This window comes from Mustela erminea, chromosome 17, assembly GCF_009829155.1.
Source record: "Mustela erminea isolate mMusErm1 chromosome 17, mMusErm1.Pri, whole genome shotgun sequence".
Taxonomy (NCBI): Eukaryota; Metazoa; Chordata; class Mammalia; order Carnivora; family Mustelidae; genus Mustela; species Mustela erminea.
Genome location: NC_045630.1, coordinates 44521871 through 44540776, shown reverse-complemented (window position 1 = coordinate 44540776; position 18906 = coordinate 44521871). Strand labels below are relative to the sequence as shown.

Sequence of the window (18906 nt, the reverse complement as noted above, 5' to 3'; positions counted from 1 at the left end):
CCCCCAGAGAAGCAAGAGTGGCATCGAGAGACACACCCACAGGAACCTAGCAACGGTGCCTGGCACGGAGCAGGCGCTCAGTAAATCCCTTGTGCAATAAGTGAACAGATGGAAACACGCGTGTGCGCACACCTACACATACACGCGCCCGCATCAACACAGCAGCCAGAGGCACCACAGGCTTGGCAGAAGATCAAGACAGCGAAGGACAGCCAGACCTTTTTGCACGGAGTACAAAGTGATCCTGGGATAGAGGAGCGATCTGGGAAGGGGGGCGGGGTGTGGGATGGAAGAGGGTGTTGGTCCTACAGGGGCTGGTCCAGCCAGGACGAGAATGGAAACAAAGCATGTGGTCCCAGGGGGACAGGTCTGGAGCTGCCACACCCCTGGAGTGAGGAGGCCCGCAGGAGGGGAGCGTCCTACAGTGTCCGCTGCCCATGAGCCCCACCGGACATGAGCCCCGCCGGACGAGGCCCTCAGCCCCAGGGCACCCTACAGGTCCTGCCCAGCAAGGCCAGCAGCTCCTTGGGCGCGGCCGCAGGGGTGGTGGGGAGGGCATTCCCCCCCAGGAGGCTATCTACAAGTGCACAGCTGCGCCCCTCTCCCCGACAGGCCCAAGTCCAAGTACCAACAGAGTCCAGGCCGGCTGGCTGCACCCATGGGCTGAGGGCCAGGTCTTCCCGGGGGGAGGAGGCCCGGCCCACCCATCCCGCTGGATCAGTCTGTGAGCACCACCAGCTCCCCGTCGCTCTTCTCCTCGCCCTCCGAGTCCTCGTCCTCGCTGTACCGGTACAGCTCGCCCTCCGCCACCGAGTGCCTGTCTTCCGTGGCCTCACCCTCCTCCCTGAGGCTGCAGGTGTTGACGATGACAGGCATGTTGGGGTCCAGGCTCCGGGGCACGTAGTGCTCCACCAGGGGCTGAGCCAGGGGCACACCTGCCACCCGCGGGTACAGGACGTCGGGGGAGCTCATCTGCAGCTGGCCGGCCTGGGGGCTACAGGGCAGAGAAGAGGCACGTTTCGAGGGACCCTCACTTTGCACCCCCTAACTGCCCCCACCACCTGAGCCATTTTGGGGCATGCCCTCCCTCCCCACCACCGTGCTTTCAGCTCTCTCTCTCACCCCCAGGGCTGGCCTCCCCACAGCCATGTTCACAGTCAGCCACAGACCGGCACACACCTGCGGTCTCAGGGCCTGAGCGTGCTCCCCGGATAATCCCAGGGAATCATGTACAAATCCAGCATTTGGAAGCTAAACTTAAATGCCCCGGCGTGGGGTGAGGGTGGAGGGGGAGTTGTGTTTCGATTTGCAAGACTCCATGAAGGTACTTGCTTCTGTCAAGTCAGGCACTCCCTGTACCGTATCACCTTTGTTTTTAGGAGCCCTGAATTTTTTCATGGAGCTTGTGATTCACATGCACATTTTCCTCCAGGTACACATGGCCAGTCCCCCCCCAGCCAGGCACAAACCTATCTCCTACACCCCTGCAGGCCCATGGGGGGGTGGACGCAGGGAGACCCACATACAATGTCCACACACACGGGCGTTCCAGGCCGAGACAGCACCCCGGAGCCTCACACCAGCCCTCACAGCGCAGGGACGTGGGACTCACGGAGTCACGTAGCTCTGGCGGGCATCCTGGCGCCGCGTCCTCATCAAGGCCTTGTACTCGCCCACCCGGAGCCGCTTGCCCTCCACGATACACGTGCGCTTGGGCCGCGGCTTGTACTTGTAGTCGGGGTACTTTTCCAGGTGCTGGCGGCTCAGCCTTGCCTGCTCCTCGTAGTACGGCTGCTTCTCCTGGTTGGTCATGGACTTCCAGCGGGAGCCTGGCCCAGCCCCCCGGGGGGGGCGTCAGTGCGGGGCTCCGCCCACCCTCCCCAGCCCCTGCAGGGGCCCCCGAGACGTGGGTCCCCAAGTGAGAACACAAGGGGATCTATGCGCCAGCATTTAGCAAGAACCCGGCCCAACACGGGTGCTCCTCGGAGTCCGAGGAGCGAATGAATGAATGAATGAAGCTGGCACATGTACTGGTGTCTATACACCCAACACCCATGTCTCCAACCACCCAGCAACTTCTGGGAGGCCTCTGGTCTGCATGATTTGCATAAACAAAACAGCCAACACCAGGCCACCAACAACAGACAGTCCCCCGGCCCCCTGCTTAAGGCAAAACACCTTGTCAACTGTCTTGGTTGACAAGACGTGGGGGCCTCTGTCTTGAAGACAACAGCCAACTTCTAGCCCCACCTGACCTCCAGTCAGGACCTAGAATTTTTAAAAAAGCTTTCTCCTGGGGCAGTGGCTGGCTCAGTCGGGAGAGCATCTGACTCTCGGTTGGGAGTTTAATTAAAACTTTTGTAAAAATTATTGATTATATATATATATATATAATTAAAAGACCTTTCTAATGATAGCCCAGAAACACCAGTCCTTCCTGTTTCCTGCCAGAGCCAGAGATCCAAGGGTCTGGGCAAGCATAACAGATTAGGGAGAGACCAGGTGTTTAAAAATGTGTATCTACACATGTGCGTGCACACACACGTACACACACACATATACACACACACCCTACTTCTTAGGTGCAGAGCCCTACAACGATACAAGACCCCAGGACCTAGCCTCTAAACATCCTGCCTGACCCCTGTGACTCCAGACTCCTCTGAAAGTCAGGACGATGGGGACTGTCACCCAGCAAGGAGACCACTGTCTCCTGGAGCCCCCTGACACCCCACTCGCTGCCCCTTACCAAGGATCTTGCTGATGCTAGAGTTGTGCATGTCTGGGAAGGCTTGGAGGATCTTCCTTCGCTCATCCTTGGCCCACACCATGAAGGCGTTCATGGGCCTCTTGATGTGGCTGCTGTTGCGGGACTCGGGAAAGTGGCGGGAGCCTAGGGGACAGGGCTGAAGTCAGCCAAGCAGGGCAGCTCCTCTAGGGTAAGGAGGCCTCCCAGGCCGGCAGTCATCTCCAACTTTATCACTAGGGGGCAATGGTGGGGCGCCCACAGCCACCATGGACACCAGCAGAAGACCTTATCAGAGGCCCAGCAGAAACTGGGGACTGAGAAGGGACAGACACACAAGGGGACTCCAGAGACAGACTATGGGAGAAAAGGCATCAGGGACAGAGACAACCTGACCCTCCCTGGGCCCTGTGGGAATCAGAGGAGGGCCCTCCTCCACACCAGCCCGTCGCCTGAGGCCCTAACCGTCCATGTCGCAGCCCAACATGGCTTCTTCGAGGGGGTGCACGCAACTGTCCTCCAGCCGCTCCTTGGCCGGGGACGTGTCCAGGCTGATGAGGTCCTGGGGTTGACAGAGGAAATCAGCACGTCACTCCACTGCCCTCTGCATCACCCACTGCCTTCCTCACTCACCCCTCCTCTGGTGGCCTCAGACTTGGGTCTTCCGCCCCAGCCGAAGTCTATTGTCAGATCCCTAAGCCCTGGTGCAGGGGAGTGGGGGGCCATACCTTCCGGAAGGGAGCATTGGGAGAGCTCTCTAACGCCCCACTGTGGCCATGCAGCAGCTGCCGAGCGTCCTGAATGGCTTTGGTGACAGCGTCCCCTTCACCGAGGAAGCCTACGGGAGGACAAAGGGCAGCAGAGGGGGTCAACCCTGTCCACACCAAGCTACTCCTGCAAGTTATTCACCTGGTTCGGGGTCCCCTCTTGCCCCCTACACCGCACATCCCCAAGGGGGCACTGTTTACGTTGGCTGTTGCACAGTGTGCCAAAGACTAGAGAACCGCTTTCCCTGAAATTGTGCAATTCAGTGGCTTGGATCCCTGATGTGGGGATGCCCGGTCAGATCTGGTGGGGTGCCAGAAAGCAGGGGAGCTTCTGAGATGCTAAGTGTGGAAACAAAGAGGCCAAAGGCAGGTCTAACCCATTTTCCAGAAACTATAACCCAGAGAAGGGAAGGACATGCCCAGGACCAAAGGATGCCCTCCTGGCAGAAAGCTTACCCAGTGGCAGGCTGGGCGGGCTGGCCTGCAGGTCCCGTGTGGGGGCCCCATGGCTCGGGGGGCGGGGTCCACAATTGTTCATCTTCAGGCTGGGGGAGCTGGAGGCACTGGGCAGCTCAGGGGCCTTGGGTTTGGCCGTGAGGTTCAGGGGCTGGGAGGGTTCCTGAGGGAGACCCCAGAGATCAGAGGCTGAGAAAGACACTAACGGAGACCCAGAGGGACAGAGGGGACACAGCGAAACAGACAAGCATACCGGGGACAGATAAGCAGATGGCAGGAACAGGTGAACAAGGACAGAGGAGGGCCCCCACCACCCCCTAGGGAGGCAACCCCAGCCATCCCACGCAAGGGAGGCTGCCCCAGGCCAGGGGCAGGGTGGAGGGGACAGTACCTGCAGGGGGTGGTGGGCAGCCATGGCCCCAGGCCTCTTCACCACGGGGGCAGGGGGCGTGTGCAGCAGCGGCAGGGGGTAATCCACTATGGAAAAGGCGGCAAGGAGAAAAGTCCTGGATGAGCACAGAACAGCAGACGGCCTGCTTGACGAGGTCCCAGTGGTACCAAGGGGACAGAGGCTCGCAGCCGGCCCAGTTTGCTTCCAGACAAGTCTCTCCCCAGCCCCCGAGTGCCGAAGGCCTCCCATTCCCTCATCCCTGGCTGCCCTGTCCTTCCCAACCCACAGAACCTCAGGTCCGAACCCAGTGGTGACAGAGGACGGGTATAAACCAGTGCTCGCTCTATGAGTACTTGTGTTCCGTACCCACTATGTTTGGGGTACAAAAGCCGCTCCCCATGTTAGCCTGTCTCCCGCAGTGGCTCATGGTAATCCCTAGCATGGGGCGTACAACAGGCGCTCGGCCCAGCACCCCCGCGTGCAGAGAAAACAGAGATGGGAAGACAAAAGACGGGTTGCCCACATAGCTCAGAAATGGGAACACAGACCTGGGAATCTGGGTCCTCGAGACGCCACAGCCCATCCTTTCCCCTTTACGCAGCCCCCAAACTCTTCATCCTACTGGGCCCACCTCACTCGCCCTCAACCCAGCCCCGTGTCAAGGAGCGGACAATTCAGGTGGAGAGCGGAGCTGTGTACACCAATCACTAAGCCCAAGGCCAGTGAGGATACGGCCCGCGTGGGTAGCATGCCAGAGAACTGGGTTCCAGCAGGGTGGCCGGAGCAGGCTCCTTGGGGCTAGTGGCTGCAGGCGGCCAGGCAGAGGGGAGCAGTGGGCTGAAAGCCAAGTTGGGGGAAAGGAGACTGGCCCAGGATGGGCAACCTTGGGGGTTTGCGGACCTGGTACAGTAGGCGTCAGGGCACCGTGTAGGGCTCGTGAGCTTGGGAAAGGCACTCCACACTGGGTTTGGAGAAGGGCCCTCTGCTTACTAGGATTCTGGAACCAACAAAGCAGGTGGCAGTCTGGCCAACTTAGGACTTCCACAGCTTACTTCCTGCCTCCCTTGACCAGAAAGCACAGGAACAGGTGCATCCCAATGCCCCCAGGCCCTGCCCTCCTCACTCTGGCAGCTCTAGTCCCCTGGAGTTACAAACGGGGGTTCATGCTGCTGGCCTGCTCCCCCTTCCTAGTCTCGCTACCTTCCCGGCTGGAAGCTTCCTGAAAGACAGGGCCTAACTTTTTCAGTCCTCTGTGTCCCCACCCTCCAGGCATGCCTGGTGTAGAATGAAGCAACAGCAGAGTCAGCGACCGGCGAACTGTGCCCATAGTTGGACCACAGGCCTTGGTGGCAGGACCACAGGAACTCACTGGCCTGGTCTCGCACACAGAACAGGGAGGGTGGACCCGAGGGACTCGACTCCTGGGGCAACTATGGGCAATATCCCTGCCCTGTCACCTTTCGCAAGGAATCCATAATCATGGCCTATGAATACCCTGTGTCTCCATCCGACCACCTCTGTCCGAGTGCAGGCTGTCCGGCTGTCCCTAGAACTTCCTGAGCAGCCCCCCCACAATGGTTCATGCTCCAGACGGTATCCCCCGTCCCTCTCTGCTCCCCGTCACCCACAGTCGGTGTGACAACACACCCTCTATTCAATCGTTCAAGCATATCTGGTTCTACAAAAAATTCCCTCGCCAGCCTGTTCCATGACCACCCCATCATGCGCTCCCCTCAACTCCAACCCTGGCCAGCTTTGGGCCTCAGGCTCCAGGGTCTCCGCCTCAGACTGCCCTTGACCCTCAGCTCCCAGCTTCAAACCCACAGTCCACCTCCCAGGCCCCAGTTCATTTCTGACCTCCTCAGAAAGCCTTCTCAGACTGCCCGGTTACGAGCATCTTTCCTCCCTCCCCAGACTGCATATTCCGGGAGCTCCAAGTCCGCCTTGATCACCCCATGGCCACCGGACAACACAGTGTCTGACAGGTGGCTGGCGCTCAGTCTGTGTTCACCGGATTTCGGTGGTGGGGCAGAAGGGGCACGGTTGGGGAGAGACAAGTGTGAGTTAGGGGGCCACCAGGGTGGCTCAGTGGGTTAAAGCCTCTGCCTTCGGCTCAGGTCATGATCTCAGGGTCCTGGGATCCAGCCCCGCATCAGGCTTTCTGCTCAGCAGGGAGTCTGCTTCCTGCTCCCGAGCCTGCCTGCCTCTCTGCCTACTTGTAATCTCTGTCAAATAAATCAAATCTTAAAAAAAAAAAAAAAAAAAGAGTCTGAGTTTGGGAAATGCAGACACCACAGTGAATGTCCGAGATGTTACTATTCTGGTCCAGTAAAGGTACCAGAGTTGGGGAAACTGCACCCAGACCGGCCACACTTGCTTCTGTCTGCAAAGTACTTCTCAGTGTTGAAGTGCTACTGTGTCTCATTCTCGCAGTGAAGTTCAGAAAGAAGGGATTCTTCCTCCACTAGACAGAACCAAGAGTGAAGCCCGGGAAGGCCACATGGCAAAGGAATGACGGCAGTCCCGGGCTCCTTCCTGAACCTCAGGACAGCCTCTGCTAGCGACCGCACCCCACCCCCACTCACCTGGTTTGCAGGGGATGGGCTGAATAGGCAAGGCCAGCTGGGACTCGGGAGTGACAGGCAGGGGCTGGTGGCTCGGGGGGAAGGCCGGGATCATGACATAAGGCATGTTGACCTGCTGAGGGCGAAGAAACCCTGTGTGAGTCCCTGCGGGCCCACACAGCTCAGCCCAGGACACGGCGCGGGGGCTAGGGGGGCACATGGTGCCGGCGGGGGGACCCCTGATGTGGGAGGCACAGAGACCCCAGACACTGGAGGCCCGGGATCCGGTACAGGGCCAGTCTTCCAAAGGCTCCAGCGGACCCCACATCCCCTCCTGCTACCTGCCCTCAGCTCAGCCCCAGCTGGGGACGAAGATCGTCCGGCCACTCCCTTAGAACAGAGGAAGGTGACGAGGGTCCAGGGCCAGAGCAGCAATGAGCCCCCTCCTCAGGGTCATGTCTGAGTGATTCCGCTTCATCTGTGCCCCGTCCCTCCCTGTTCCTGGCATGTCCCGGCTGGCATCACCGCCCCCCTCCCCGCCCTCTGGCCACCCCCTTCTTTACCTGGATCTGTTGCTGGAGGAGGTTGATCTTATGTTGCTGCTGAATCAGCTGCTGCTGCTGCTTGGCGATCTGACAGCAGGAAAGAGCAGGGGGCACGGCCATCAGCCCCAGCCCCAGCCCGGCACCCCGGCACATACCGTGCCCTGGACAGGGCAGGCAGCAGGCAGCCCCCCTCACAGGCCTTCCCCCTCTCCACAAGCTCACTCCTCCCTCAGAGGCCACGGCGGGAGGTGGGGCAGGAAGCAGCCAGCTGCCCTCACACAGAGCCCTGCAGGCCCCCTCTGCTCCCCGGGCCCCCACAGGGCTGTCTAGAGGGCAGCTCTGAGACTCCTAGGGGACTCCTGCCCCCAGCCTCGGGCTGCACTAGCCAGGGCTGCCCCCAGTGTGCTTCCCTCCAGGCCCTGGTAGCCTCCCCCTCCCCCAGTCAGCCAGCCAGACACCACCCAGGACCTACCTGCTCCTGCTGCTGCCGGGCCAGCTCCATCTGCTGCTGCTGCTTCTCGAACAGCATGGCGGCCATGTTCTTCTGCTCGGAGTGCGCCGTCAGGAGCTGGTCCCGCAGCGTGGACAGCTGGTGGATCATGACCAGGAGCTGGAGCTCCTTCTCGGCCAGGCTCTCCTGGGTCCCTGCTCCACGAGGAAACAACCACCGGTGAGAAATGTTGTTTTTCCGGCCATCTGCTCACCCATGCGCCCTCCCACACACCTGAGGTTCACTGGGCAATTGCTTCCTGGGTCCCTGTTAGGGGCTAAGTGACAGAGGACGGAGACACGATCCTTGCTCCGGAGGGGGCTTGCTTGCAGTCAGACAACCACCTGCCCCAGAAGGTTCCCACCCACAGCCACTGCTTCCAGCCCCTGGAAATGCCGGCCGTGGGACTTCTCAGTCCCGCATCATTTCTTGGAGGTTCCCGAGTGCCCCGAGCCGCAGGATCAGTGTGGGTAACTATCCCACAGGAGGGGCCAGCGGGACTCGCCACTCAGGCCTTGGAATAAGACACAGGAGGCACGCGGAAACCCGGGGTTCAAATTCCCACTTGAACTGATCCTGTCTGGGGGCTCTTGGACAAGTAACCAACTTCTCTGTGCTTCGGATTTTTTAATCTACAGATGAGCACAAGAACGGTCCCTTCACAAGGGTGCCGTGGGGCTAGGATAATGAAGGTAAGGCTTAGTCCAGAATCTGGCACATGGTTCTTGCCCAGTAAGGGCCACTGCTTCCTGCCCTCCAGCTGAGCTCATGACGGATGCCACCGGGCCAAGCTGCGGACCACTGGCCTCAGAATCACTCAGGGAACCTTCGACAAATACACACGCCCAGGTCCCCAGCCCCTGTAGTTCTCATTCAGCAGGTGGAGTGGAGTCTGGGCATCTGTACGCTCTTCAAGGTCCCCTGGGGTTGTGACCGACCACACTGGGGAAAGCAGCCATGCTCAGGAACCAAGCAGCAGCCCTTGAATTTACTTAGTGAGGTCCTGGTGGCCCAGAATTAATTTTTAGCAGTGAAAGGGCACGTCCAGCTCATCTGATCCGGGAAGTGGCAGTGACCTGCCGGGGGTCACAAGGGTTCCTCTAAGAGTCCAAATCCATACTCAAGGACCACGATTCCCACCAGGCCTCGCCTGCCAGAGAGGCCAGATGGAATACTCAGTTCCCAGAGGAGGGACGGTGCCGACCCCCAAGGCCAGGCAGGAGGGGACCCCGAGACCCCTCCCCCCAAAATAGCCCTATAGGCCCAGATTGCATGGCCAGGCTGGGAGGAGGGAAAGGGTTTAGATACCCTCCCCTGTCTACCCACATGGGCCTTCACCTTTGACATCTTTGGTTTCCACAGAGCTCCTTCCCAGAAACCTCTCCTTCCAGTCACTGGACAGTAGCTTCTCAATAGCGGGCACGACTAGAAGATACGAAAGAGATGAAGAACAGCATTCCCAGCACCACCCCCATGCCCGCCTCCAACCAGGGCAGACGTCTTACCCTGCTTTATTCCCCACCCTCCCAAGATTTTATTTGAGAGAGAGAGAGCGAGCACGAGCAGGGGCGAGCAGCAGAGGGAGCAGCAGACTCCTTACTGAGCAGGAAGCCTGATTGGGGGCTCAATTCCAAGACCCCGAGATCATGACCCGAGCCAAAGTCAGATGCTTCACAGACCAAGCCACCTAGGTGCCCCTAGACATCCTACCTTCTTTTAAATGTTGGTTGAAGTCCAGCTTCTCCTGGCTTCCAGAGGCAGCCTCAGAAGCTCCCGGTCTCTTGGGTTCCGGGGACCCATTGCTCTCAGGGGAGCTGCAGTCCTACAACACACACTGAATGTCACTGTCACCCTCAAGAGAAGGGGGCAGACTGCAGGGGGAACCGAGCAGCCCTGGGACGTGCACTCCCTCTCCTCCACCACCACCACCACCTCCCCCACCCCCGCCACCAGGCCCTCTCTCCCCACCTTCCCAACCCTCCCCTCTGGCTTTGCCCCATATAGTGAAGGCAGAAAAGGTTTGCAGACCAGAGATCAGGATTTCAGGCCTGGCTCAGTGACTCACGAGGCGCTTGATCCCACATGAGACTCTGAACTTCTCTGAACCTGACTTACTTCCCTCTTCTGAAAACAGAACTATAAATACCTCCCCCGTCAGGGCAAGGACGCAAATGCACGTGAACGAGGCTCACTGCTGCAGTCCGAGTGGCCAGCGAGCTCGTCCTCATGACTCCCTTGCACACAGCCACACCTGCGCCTGGTGGCGGATCCACCTCACCCTCCTTAGGGCATCACCACCCCCAACTCTGCTCGGCGGAGTCCCCTCGGTTCTTTAAGGCCCACCTCGAGGCCCTACTCCTCCAGGAAGTCTTCCTCAGCACTACCCCGGACCCCCAACTCCTCCCACAGACCCCTCCAGGTTGGATCCCTCCTCAGGGCCCTAAAATTCTCATTTTCATTCATTTGGTTTTAATTACACATTCCCCCTTTTTATAGCTCTTGCACAGAATCAGGAATTTTAAGGATTCCAAGAACCCTCCCTGCTCATGTAGTTCAGAATGCCTTCATCTTAAGGATGGGGGACTGGATGGTCTTTAATGGCAGCTGATCTCAGGCTCAGGTAATGAGGCTGATTTTCTCCTATCATATGGTAGGTAAACCTTGAGCAGATGTATCCTGTCTCTCCAATGAGTCCTCAGAGGTGAGGACTGGTCACACGTGGGTGAGCAGTTAGTACCAGGGGAGCAGGGGAGAGACAGCGTACCGCTGGGACAGGTGGCCTGATTTAGCAGCCATTCCCCACCCACCGAAGTCTTGCCCCAGCGACAGATGTTCTGCCTCCCGTCTGCCCAGCTAGGGGAGTGGGCGCCCACCCTGCCTCAAGGAGAGGCTGGGGATGGCACATGGGTGTGGGCTACGAAGGCAAGGCAGGGACACTGACCCAGGAGCCCCAGGGAAAGTGCCAGGCACCTGGGCTGGAGCTTGGGAGTCAACAGCATCCTGGGGAGCCCGGGCTGGGTCTCCGGGCTGAGGTTCAGCTGCGGCGGCCGAGCCCTGGAGGGCCTCATGGCAGGGCTCCTTCTTCCCTTCCGACTTGACGGTACAGTTCACCATGGTGCCAACGCCATCCGGGGCCAGCTGGGCAGAGCCCGGGCTCCTCATGGACATCCTGAGGGAGGAGGAGCAGAGGGAAACCGATGGTGGACTCAGCCACTCCAGCCTCGCCCAGCGCAAGCTTCCGTTTGGAACCCACAGTGGAAAAAGAATCAGTAAAGAGTCTTCAGTCCTGAGCTTTTCTTAAATAGGAAGGTCTGCAGTCAATCGGGCCCAGCCCTCAGCAGGCCCTACCTGTTGCCTTGTTGGAGCTGGTTGGCGGGATGGTCCACCAAAGGAGGGGAGAGATGATCAACTGGCAGTTTCTGAGCCCACCAAAGTGAAAACTCTGTGTGTGTGTGATTAGCTGACAAAATTTTTTTTAAGTCACAAGACATCTCATAATCTGGATTTGAACGGCTTTTGAAGTTGGTCTAGGGCGACGATGGGCTGGAATTAAGTAGCAGGTGCCCTCCATGGACAGGCCAGTTTTCCTCAGTCCCTACCACTCCCTAGTGCCCCCCACAAAAGAGGAACCAAGTGTTAACTACCCCATATACACATTTATCCTTTTTTTCAAGATAAAAGTGAGCTATTTTTATACCGAAAAGTGGGGAAATAAACAAACTTAGAGATGTAAGGCTTGAAGAAAAATCCTTTCTCTAGCCAGAGTCTCTCCTTTAGAGTCTCTCTCATGGGCCCCTGTAGGCATCTGCAATGCCTCCCATAAGCAGCCTCTGCACCCACTGCTCCCATCACTGCCTCCCCTGTGCTACCCCCCCTACCCCCCCACACACCAGGAACAGCTCAGCAATGGAAGGATCCCGGGGAGCGATGCCGGTGGTCATGCCAGGCTCAGAGCCAAAGCAGCAGAGGCCACCCAGTGCACTTGCTCCAAGGTCACAGTGACAAGACCAGTGGGGACACCCAGCAGCAGCAAGTTCCAGGTACCCGTAGGTCCTACACTCTCTATGGGACCTTGGGAAAGTTACTGAACCTCACCACACCCATTTCCTCATCTGTAAAATAGGCGGTTCTGAGGACTAGGCAATGCTAAAATGCATCCGTTCGGGACGTTGCATGGCCCTTGTTAAGCACCCCGTGTTGAGGCACCGCAGAAATGCGGTCCCTACAAGGGACCCACAGTCTGCGCGGGCCCAGGGGCTGCATGGGAGTTAGTCATGGGTCACCCGCAAATCAGAAGCTGGGGGCAGAGCAGGAAACTACTGTAACAAACCCTACAGTGATTCGACACCCACTAGTTTGAGAAGCACTGTTAAATAGAAATTTTAAGAATTTCTGCACGGGCATTACATTTTTAGGAGGTGAGTGTTAAGGCACAGATCGGATATAGCAAAACATCCCTTCAAACTGAATTGCAGGTGTAGAACCCTATAGGGCGTCAACTCTGTAAAACAAAATGTTTCCTGGAACAGAGACATGAGGCTACATGCTGGATGCAGACGTCCCATGTGGGGTTTTATAGTTTTATATTAAACAATTACAGTTGAGTAAGGTGTATTTGATTCGATGCCGTCTCATAGCAAACTTCTCAAGCCACTTTCAAAGGGTGGGGTGCCCTGGGGACCAACATGGAACCCAGGACCAGGGGAAGCAGAGCTGGGCAGACCCAACCCTAAGAACCCCGGCTTGGGAGAAAAGGTTCCGGGATCCGGCTCCACGGTCCGGCCCCGGGGTCCCCTGTCACCACGCAGGGGCCTGGCCAGTGTCCAGGAAGCCGGCGGCTCGGCCCATCCGGGCACAGGGAGGGGCGCCCAGCCAGGGCCCGGGCAGAGGTGAGGGGGGTGGGGGGCGGGGCGGGCTGGGAGGGGGGTATTATCCCGAAGCTGAGGGCAGCAATTACATAACAAACAAACCCCGGGCTCAAGCTGTGAATTAATCAAACCGCTGAAAATAAAACCTTCCTCTCAGGAACTTCAGACAAAAGAAATGAAAACAACCAGGCCGGCTGGAAAATAAAAGGCAGCGGGGCTGAAAGGGGGACAAAAGGAAACCAGACAATAGGGTGTTGGACAAAGGCAATAAAGCCAAAGGAAGTGTGACAGGCGAACAATGCGGGCCTGTGGGCTTGTGATCCCTGGCAGCTCCACGGCCTCGTCCCACACCCACCGCTCTGCCGGGCGTGGGCAGGCCACCAGGTCACCTCCTCGCGCCCCACTCGGGTCCTAAGGGGTTTTCGCCTCCATCCTGTCCCACCAGCTCCTACCTCCAAGCCTTTCTCCCACTGCAGCCCAGAGACCCCGGGGGCACAGCTGGGCACGTGGGCACACGGGTACAGGAGTGGTCTGCAGGCCTCGAGGCCTCGGTGGTTCTGGCACTGCGCCCCCCACAGCAAAAGGCTGAGCCGCCATCCATGCCCCCAGGGCCCAAGGTGAAGGCAGAGGTGATTAACAGCCCTAATTAACTCTAGAACTGCACTGCCCACCACCGTAGCCACCCACCACCTGCGGCCACAGCGCTCACAACCCGGCAAATGGGGGTGTAACCTACAGCCCGGTTTCCGAGGCTTAGGATGAAAACCAGAACGTAACCTAGCTCATGAATAAATGGCTATTGATTCTATGTTGAAATTATGTTTTGGATACATGGAATTAAATGAAATTGTTTTCACTTGTTTCTTTTTACACTTCTTAATGCGGTTACTGGAGAATTTAAAATTACGCACGAGGCTCGATTTGTTATTTCTGCTGGAAAGTGCTGCATTAGGACATCTCCCTTGGAGCGCCGATGGCCTTTTTAACCCACACTTAGCCCCCAAGAGTACCCCAGCTGGATACTGGGGTTTATCTTTATGTTGGAGAGCTTGGTTCATCCCGGTCTCTGGCACAGCCTCTGCTGCCAACAAAGAAAAGGACTCCCAGTGACCAGCCAAACTGGCCTGGAGGCGTCCATCTGTTCACCAGGACGTGGTGCCCACCAAGTAACCCTGCCAGGTCCTACGGCCCAGACAAGGTCCCTTCCACTTCTACAGGTGTCTGCCTCAACTTTGGGCCCTGGGCACTGGCTCTCCACTGGTCTCTCGGGACCCATTTGTTGATGGAGAATCAACAGCCCAGACCTGATTGGCTCCTCCCAGAGTCTCGTGTTCTGTGGGGAGAGGGTCCTTGGGCAGTTTCTTCCCTCCCTCTCGAGGAGTTCCTGGAGGACAGGCCTGCTCAAAGAGTGGTCCCTTTCCCAGCCCACAGACACGAGAGGCCCTCGGAGAGGATCAGCGCCAAGCCCTGGACCCAAACCATCCCGCTCTCATTTCTCCCAGCACAGAGCAAAAGCTGCAGGTGATAAAACTAAATAAGGAGAGAAAAAACCAGGTGACGGTCCCTCTGCTACTCGGCAGCTGAGCGGTGCAGGCTCTAGCTGTAGGACAAGGGGACTTGGGGGATGGTGGGTGGTCAGTGGAACAGGCTTTGGAGCTCCCCAACCTGGGGTTCTGCCACCAGCTGATGTGTGTGACCTTAAGCAAGTCACTTAACTGAGCTTCTTCTATCTCCTTATTTGTGTAATGGATATAAGAAACCCCTTTCTCACTAGTGCCCATGAAGATTAACAGAGGGTAGCCATCAAGTTGTCATAGAGCCCAGGATGCTCCTAGAATCAGGTGGTTGAGAGAATAGGGCTGAAACAGACCTGCACACATCTAAAAGCCAACTCTGTCCAAATTGCTGTGCCATCTTGAGCAAGTGACTTCACCTCTCTGAACTCATTTCCTCCTCAGAAAAATAAGAATACCCAATCTGAAGAAATGAGCCTCTCCCTAACACTCCAGACTTTATAAGATGTGCCTGTTTTACCTTCTTAGGACACCCTAAACTTGGCCTTTGGGGTACTTAGCACAGTGATAAGAGACCTTTACATGCTTCGTTCATTTCTGCCCGGCCCAGTAGCAGGAGAGCCCGCCCCCCACGCCCCACCCCAGGGCATGTTTCGGCTCATCACAGTGGGGCCCTGAGTCTAGCACAGAAGGTGCCCAACAGTCATACACAATCAGAGTAGAATACAGTTCGGCAAAACAGCACAAGGCAGATGTGAACAAGTAACCAAAGTAACCGCGATCACAAGTCTTCCCCAACGTATGATAAGGTTAAGTCCCAGTAAACCCATCGTGAGTTGAAAATATCGTTAAGTCAAACCTGCTTGTACTCCACCTAACCCAGTGAACGGCTCGGGCTTTCGCCTAGCCCACCCCGAACGCGAACACTTATAGCTAGCCTACAGTTGGCAAGATCAGCTATACCAAGCCTACTGTATAATAAAGTGCTGAGTATCTCGTGTAGCTTACTGATACTGTACTGAACGCAGACGACAGGCCCAGAAGCACTGTGAGTGTGTCTCGTGGTTGCCCGGGAGGCCACCGTTGCGGGACATCACGAGGGAGCATCGTACCGCATAACCACCAGCGCCGGAAAAGATCAAAACTCCAAGTATGGTTTCTACGGAACGCGTATGGCTTCCTAATCATCGTAGAGTCGAGAAACTGTACGTTGAAGCACCATCCGTCAGACCGTCTGTGTTACTATGCACCAGAAGCTCTCTGCGGTGCAGTGCCCACCCCCGGCTCTCCTCAGCTGCCTCCTCCATCTGACGGCTTCCCAGGAGCGACTTAAACCCCCCCAAGCGCCAAAGCCAGTCCAATCCCCTTTGCCTCTACCTTGGGACAGGGGAGAGCCACTTCTCACACCTTTTGGAGCCTACTGGAGTTTCTCCCCGAAGTCTCTTCTTTTCCAGAGACTAAAAAAACCCTCCCATTACTTTACCCCTTCCTCAAAAAGCACACTCCATGCTTCCCTTACCCAAGTGGTTTCTCAGGAGGTTTTTAGATCAGCAGCTACACCTGCCCCTCTCTTCAGAGGCCTAGAAGCCCAAGGATCCCGGGCACACAGGAGCTCTGAGTTACCAGGTTCCCCCAGGTCCCGGTCAGAGGCCACAAGCCCACACGTGTGGTCACACTGGGGTCAGCCACCCAGCCAGGCAGAAGTGCTCCTGGGAACCCAGTTCCCTCCCTCCTCCCCAGCCTTACCTGCATTTTATAAATGGAGAGACTGAGGCACAGGGAGGACCAGTTTCAACCATCCTTCTTCGGAGCTAGCAGCAGAGCATGGAGGACTGGGGTACAGATCAGCACCCCTGCTCTGCCCACCCTTCCCTTCTAGGGCACCCACTCCCCAGGTCCCCCGCCACCTTCCCTCTTGGCCTTCTCTCTCACCTGAGTATCTGTAAGAGGCGAAGGCCTCACAGGGGGAGATGGTTCAGGCCATCCTCAACCCAAGGGGGCAGACACAGCCTTGAGTCTGTGAGCTGGTGGCAGAGAGGTCCCCCCCGCCCAAACCCAGGGCCCAATGCTCCACAGGGCCAGCGGCTTGGAGCACGGCTCTTATAGGGCAAAGCTGACGGCAGGTGCCAGTCCTCTCTCTTTTTCTCCTCCCCTCTCCTCTCCTGGGCCCTCGGACCCCCACCCACAGGCACACGCGCACAGGCCCCCTTCTATCCAAAACAAATCACCAGCCGCTTCCTCTCCCAATCCGCCAACGACCTGGCCCAGCTGGACTGGAATCAAAGGAGTTTTCACCCTTTAGCCCTTCCTCCCTCCATAACGACAGCCCCCTCCCCGCCAAAATATCTAGATGCAGATAAAGATAGAGATAAATTCTAGTCATCAGAGCATGACGGGTGACTCAGACCCAGGGGTACAGGAAGATAGCCTGAACACACAGGCAGACCCCCCGAGAAGGGCCATGACCACACTTCCCCACGGCGCCCACACCAAGCCTAGACTCTACTGCAGGCTCCCACTCCTCCGCTCGCTGAGTGGGTGGTGCCAAAGGGCACCGCCAGGGAGAGAGCGAGCCCACGGCAGGGGTGGGGCAGGGCCCGAGTCCCAGGGGAATGTCACTTCCTCTCAAAGCCCCAGAGAGTGGTGAGCCTCAGGCAGCCCTGAACAATAGCCCGAGGCGTGGGTGCCCAGAACGGTGCCCCCAGTGCCACATCCTGCCATTCTTCTCCCAGGCCGCACCCTGCCACCCTTCCTGGCTACGCCCGATCCTATCTCTGATGTTTACTCAGTGCTGGGAGCTGGGCCGGCTACAGGCTTGGGGAAAAGCTTTCCGGGAGGCCCCTTTCACCCTCTCCAGCCTCTGCGGGTCCCAGACATACCCGATCCGGGGCATGCACTGGTCTGGTCTAGCCCAATTCAGGAGACGGCCATGGCCAATACCCCTCACCTAGGCTGGGCAGGCCAAGGTGGTATTCACCCAGCAGGAAGCAGATACCGACCAGTGCAAACTCCATGAGCTCCCGAGCGCCTGCCCTCGAGCCTATGAGAGCCGGCAGCTTCCCCTGTAACCCCTGGCCCAGAAGCCCAGATCCGGCCTGTGTTCCACCGACTGCCGGTCTGCGCTGCACCCCAGGCCAAGGGCACAGCGGACTGAAGGAGCCAGGGAGAGACTGGAACTGTGATGGTCTCATCCATGGCCCCATGTGGTCGTCCTAGGTCTCTGAGGCACCTGAGTCTTGTCCCAGGCCAGGAGATCCAGGAAAAGACAGAGGGGACAGAATGCAAGTGCTGCTGGGGCTCCCAGTGGGATGCTTGCCTGCCCCACAGTCCTGGGGAAAACAGAGAAAATTTACCAGGTGTTTCCTGGAGTCCCTTCTCTGGGGGCCCTCCTCCCTTTAGGGCTGCGTGTTGTCTCCAGCCCACCCACAGGGATAGGGGGCCCCTGCAGTGCTGTTCTTGTCTCCCAGTGACCAGGTCGAAGCCCATGTTCTGGACAGGGGAATGTGTCTGATCTTCTGCACCAGCCAGGTCCCACCCAGGGCCAGCAGACAGCAGAAATGCAGCCGAGGCGGACTGGCTTGTCAGAGGCCTCCCTTTGGGGATAACCCCGAATGTGAACCAAAGGAAGAGGGGGCCAAAAGAGCATTCAAGGGCAGAGTACTCGCTTGGCTGATAGGCATCGAGTGAGGGGGCTCACCGTGCATTTCCTCCATCCTCCCCGAGGCTGTGCAGAGGGGCACCTGAAGCCAGGCCTCCATGATGCCCAAAGCGAGGCCTTTTCACACAGGCCAGTAGGCCATCAGTCTCCCTCTGCCCCAGACACCAGGACCCAGTCCAGTACAGACAGATATGCTGCCCTCCCCACTCACAGGATTCTAGTTGGTTTTGACTCAAGTCGTGGCCAAGAAGAATTACCCAAAGAAATCAGGGCTCCTTTGAGGACTTGGGAGAAATGACTCGACCTCTCAGAAACTTCGTTTCTTCATGTGTAAACGGAGATCCCAATACCTACTTTGATTAGGAGCCAGCAGATACTCAGAGAACCTGGCACAGAACAGAAGCTCAGCGAAGGCGGGAGGGAGAGGCCTACAGCAGAAAAGCGTCCCCCCGTCGCCCACCATGCTGCCTCCCTCCCCGGCCGGCCTGGCAGGTCCCAGGCTCTCGGGTCCCCAGCTCTCCAGGACACAGGACAGCGGGGGCGCCCCTCTGGCGTTGCTGGGAAGTGGACTAGCACAGCCAAAGAAAAGAGTCTTTGTGGCCACCCGGACCTGTCTGAAGCCTGGCTCTACTGCGTACTCCTGGCTGCTAGCTGTGGGACCACGGGAGGTGTCCGTTTCTGCATCTCTGAACTGGGACATAACTATCTTACAGAATTATTCAGAGGACCCAATGTGATGTTTGTAAAAAGAAAAAAAAAAGGTTTGCTACCTGAACACTCTCCATCGCCCTTTGGGGAAGCCGCCCCCACCTGTGCGTAGCCAAACATGCAGAAGACCCACCACCCGAAAGGACAGTGCAGCGTGTCACCCTCCTCCCCCTCCATCTGCCCCCTGTAGGTCTCCCTC

The 18906-nt window shown here is 57.8% G+C and overlaps 1 protein-coding gene across 1 annotated transcript in view; it reads right to left on the bottom strand.

Annotated features, from left to right (window-relative positions):
- Positions 1–619: 619 nt before the first annotated feature.
- The window catches only part of SOX13 (SRY-box transcription factor 13), a 28994-nt gene continuing 10707 nt past the window's right edge, over positions 620–18906 (bottom strand). The window contains exons 3-15 of the mRNA XM_032317360.1: positions 10930–11128; positions 9670–9781; positions 9298–9384; positions 7942–8114; positions 7488–7556; positions 6946–7060; positions 4361–4446; positions 3970–4132; positions 3475–3584; positions 3212–3308; positions 2750–2893; positions 1613–1829; positions 620–994 (exon numbers count right to left, since the gene is read on the bottom strand). Of these exons, the coding sequence (XP_032173251.1) occupies positions 718–994; positions 1613–1829; positions 2750–2893; positions 3212–3308; positions 3475–3584; positions 3970–4132; positions 4361–4446; positions 6946–7060; positions 7488–7556; positions 7942–8114; positions 9298–9384; positions 9670–9781; positions 10930–11128 (1849 nt within the window). The 3' untranslated portion in view covers positions 620–717. The remainder of the gene's footprint in view (positions 995–1612; positions 1830–2749; positions 2894–3211; positions 3309–3474; positions 3585–3969; positions 4133–4360; positions 4447–6945; positions 7061–7487; positions 7557–7941; positions 8115–9297; positions 9385–9669; positions 9782–10929; positions 11129–18906) is intronic.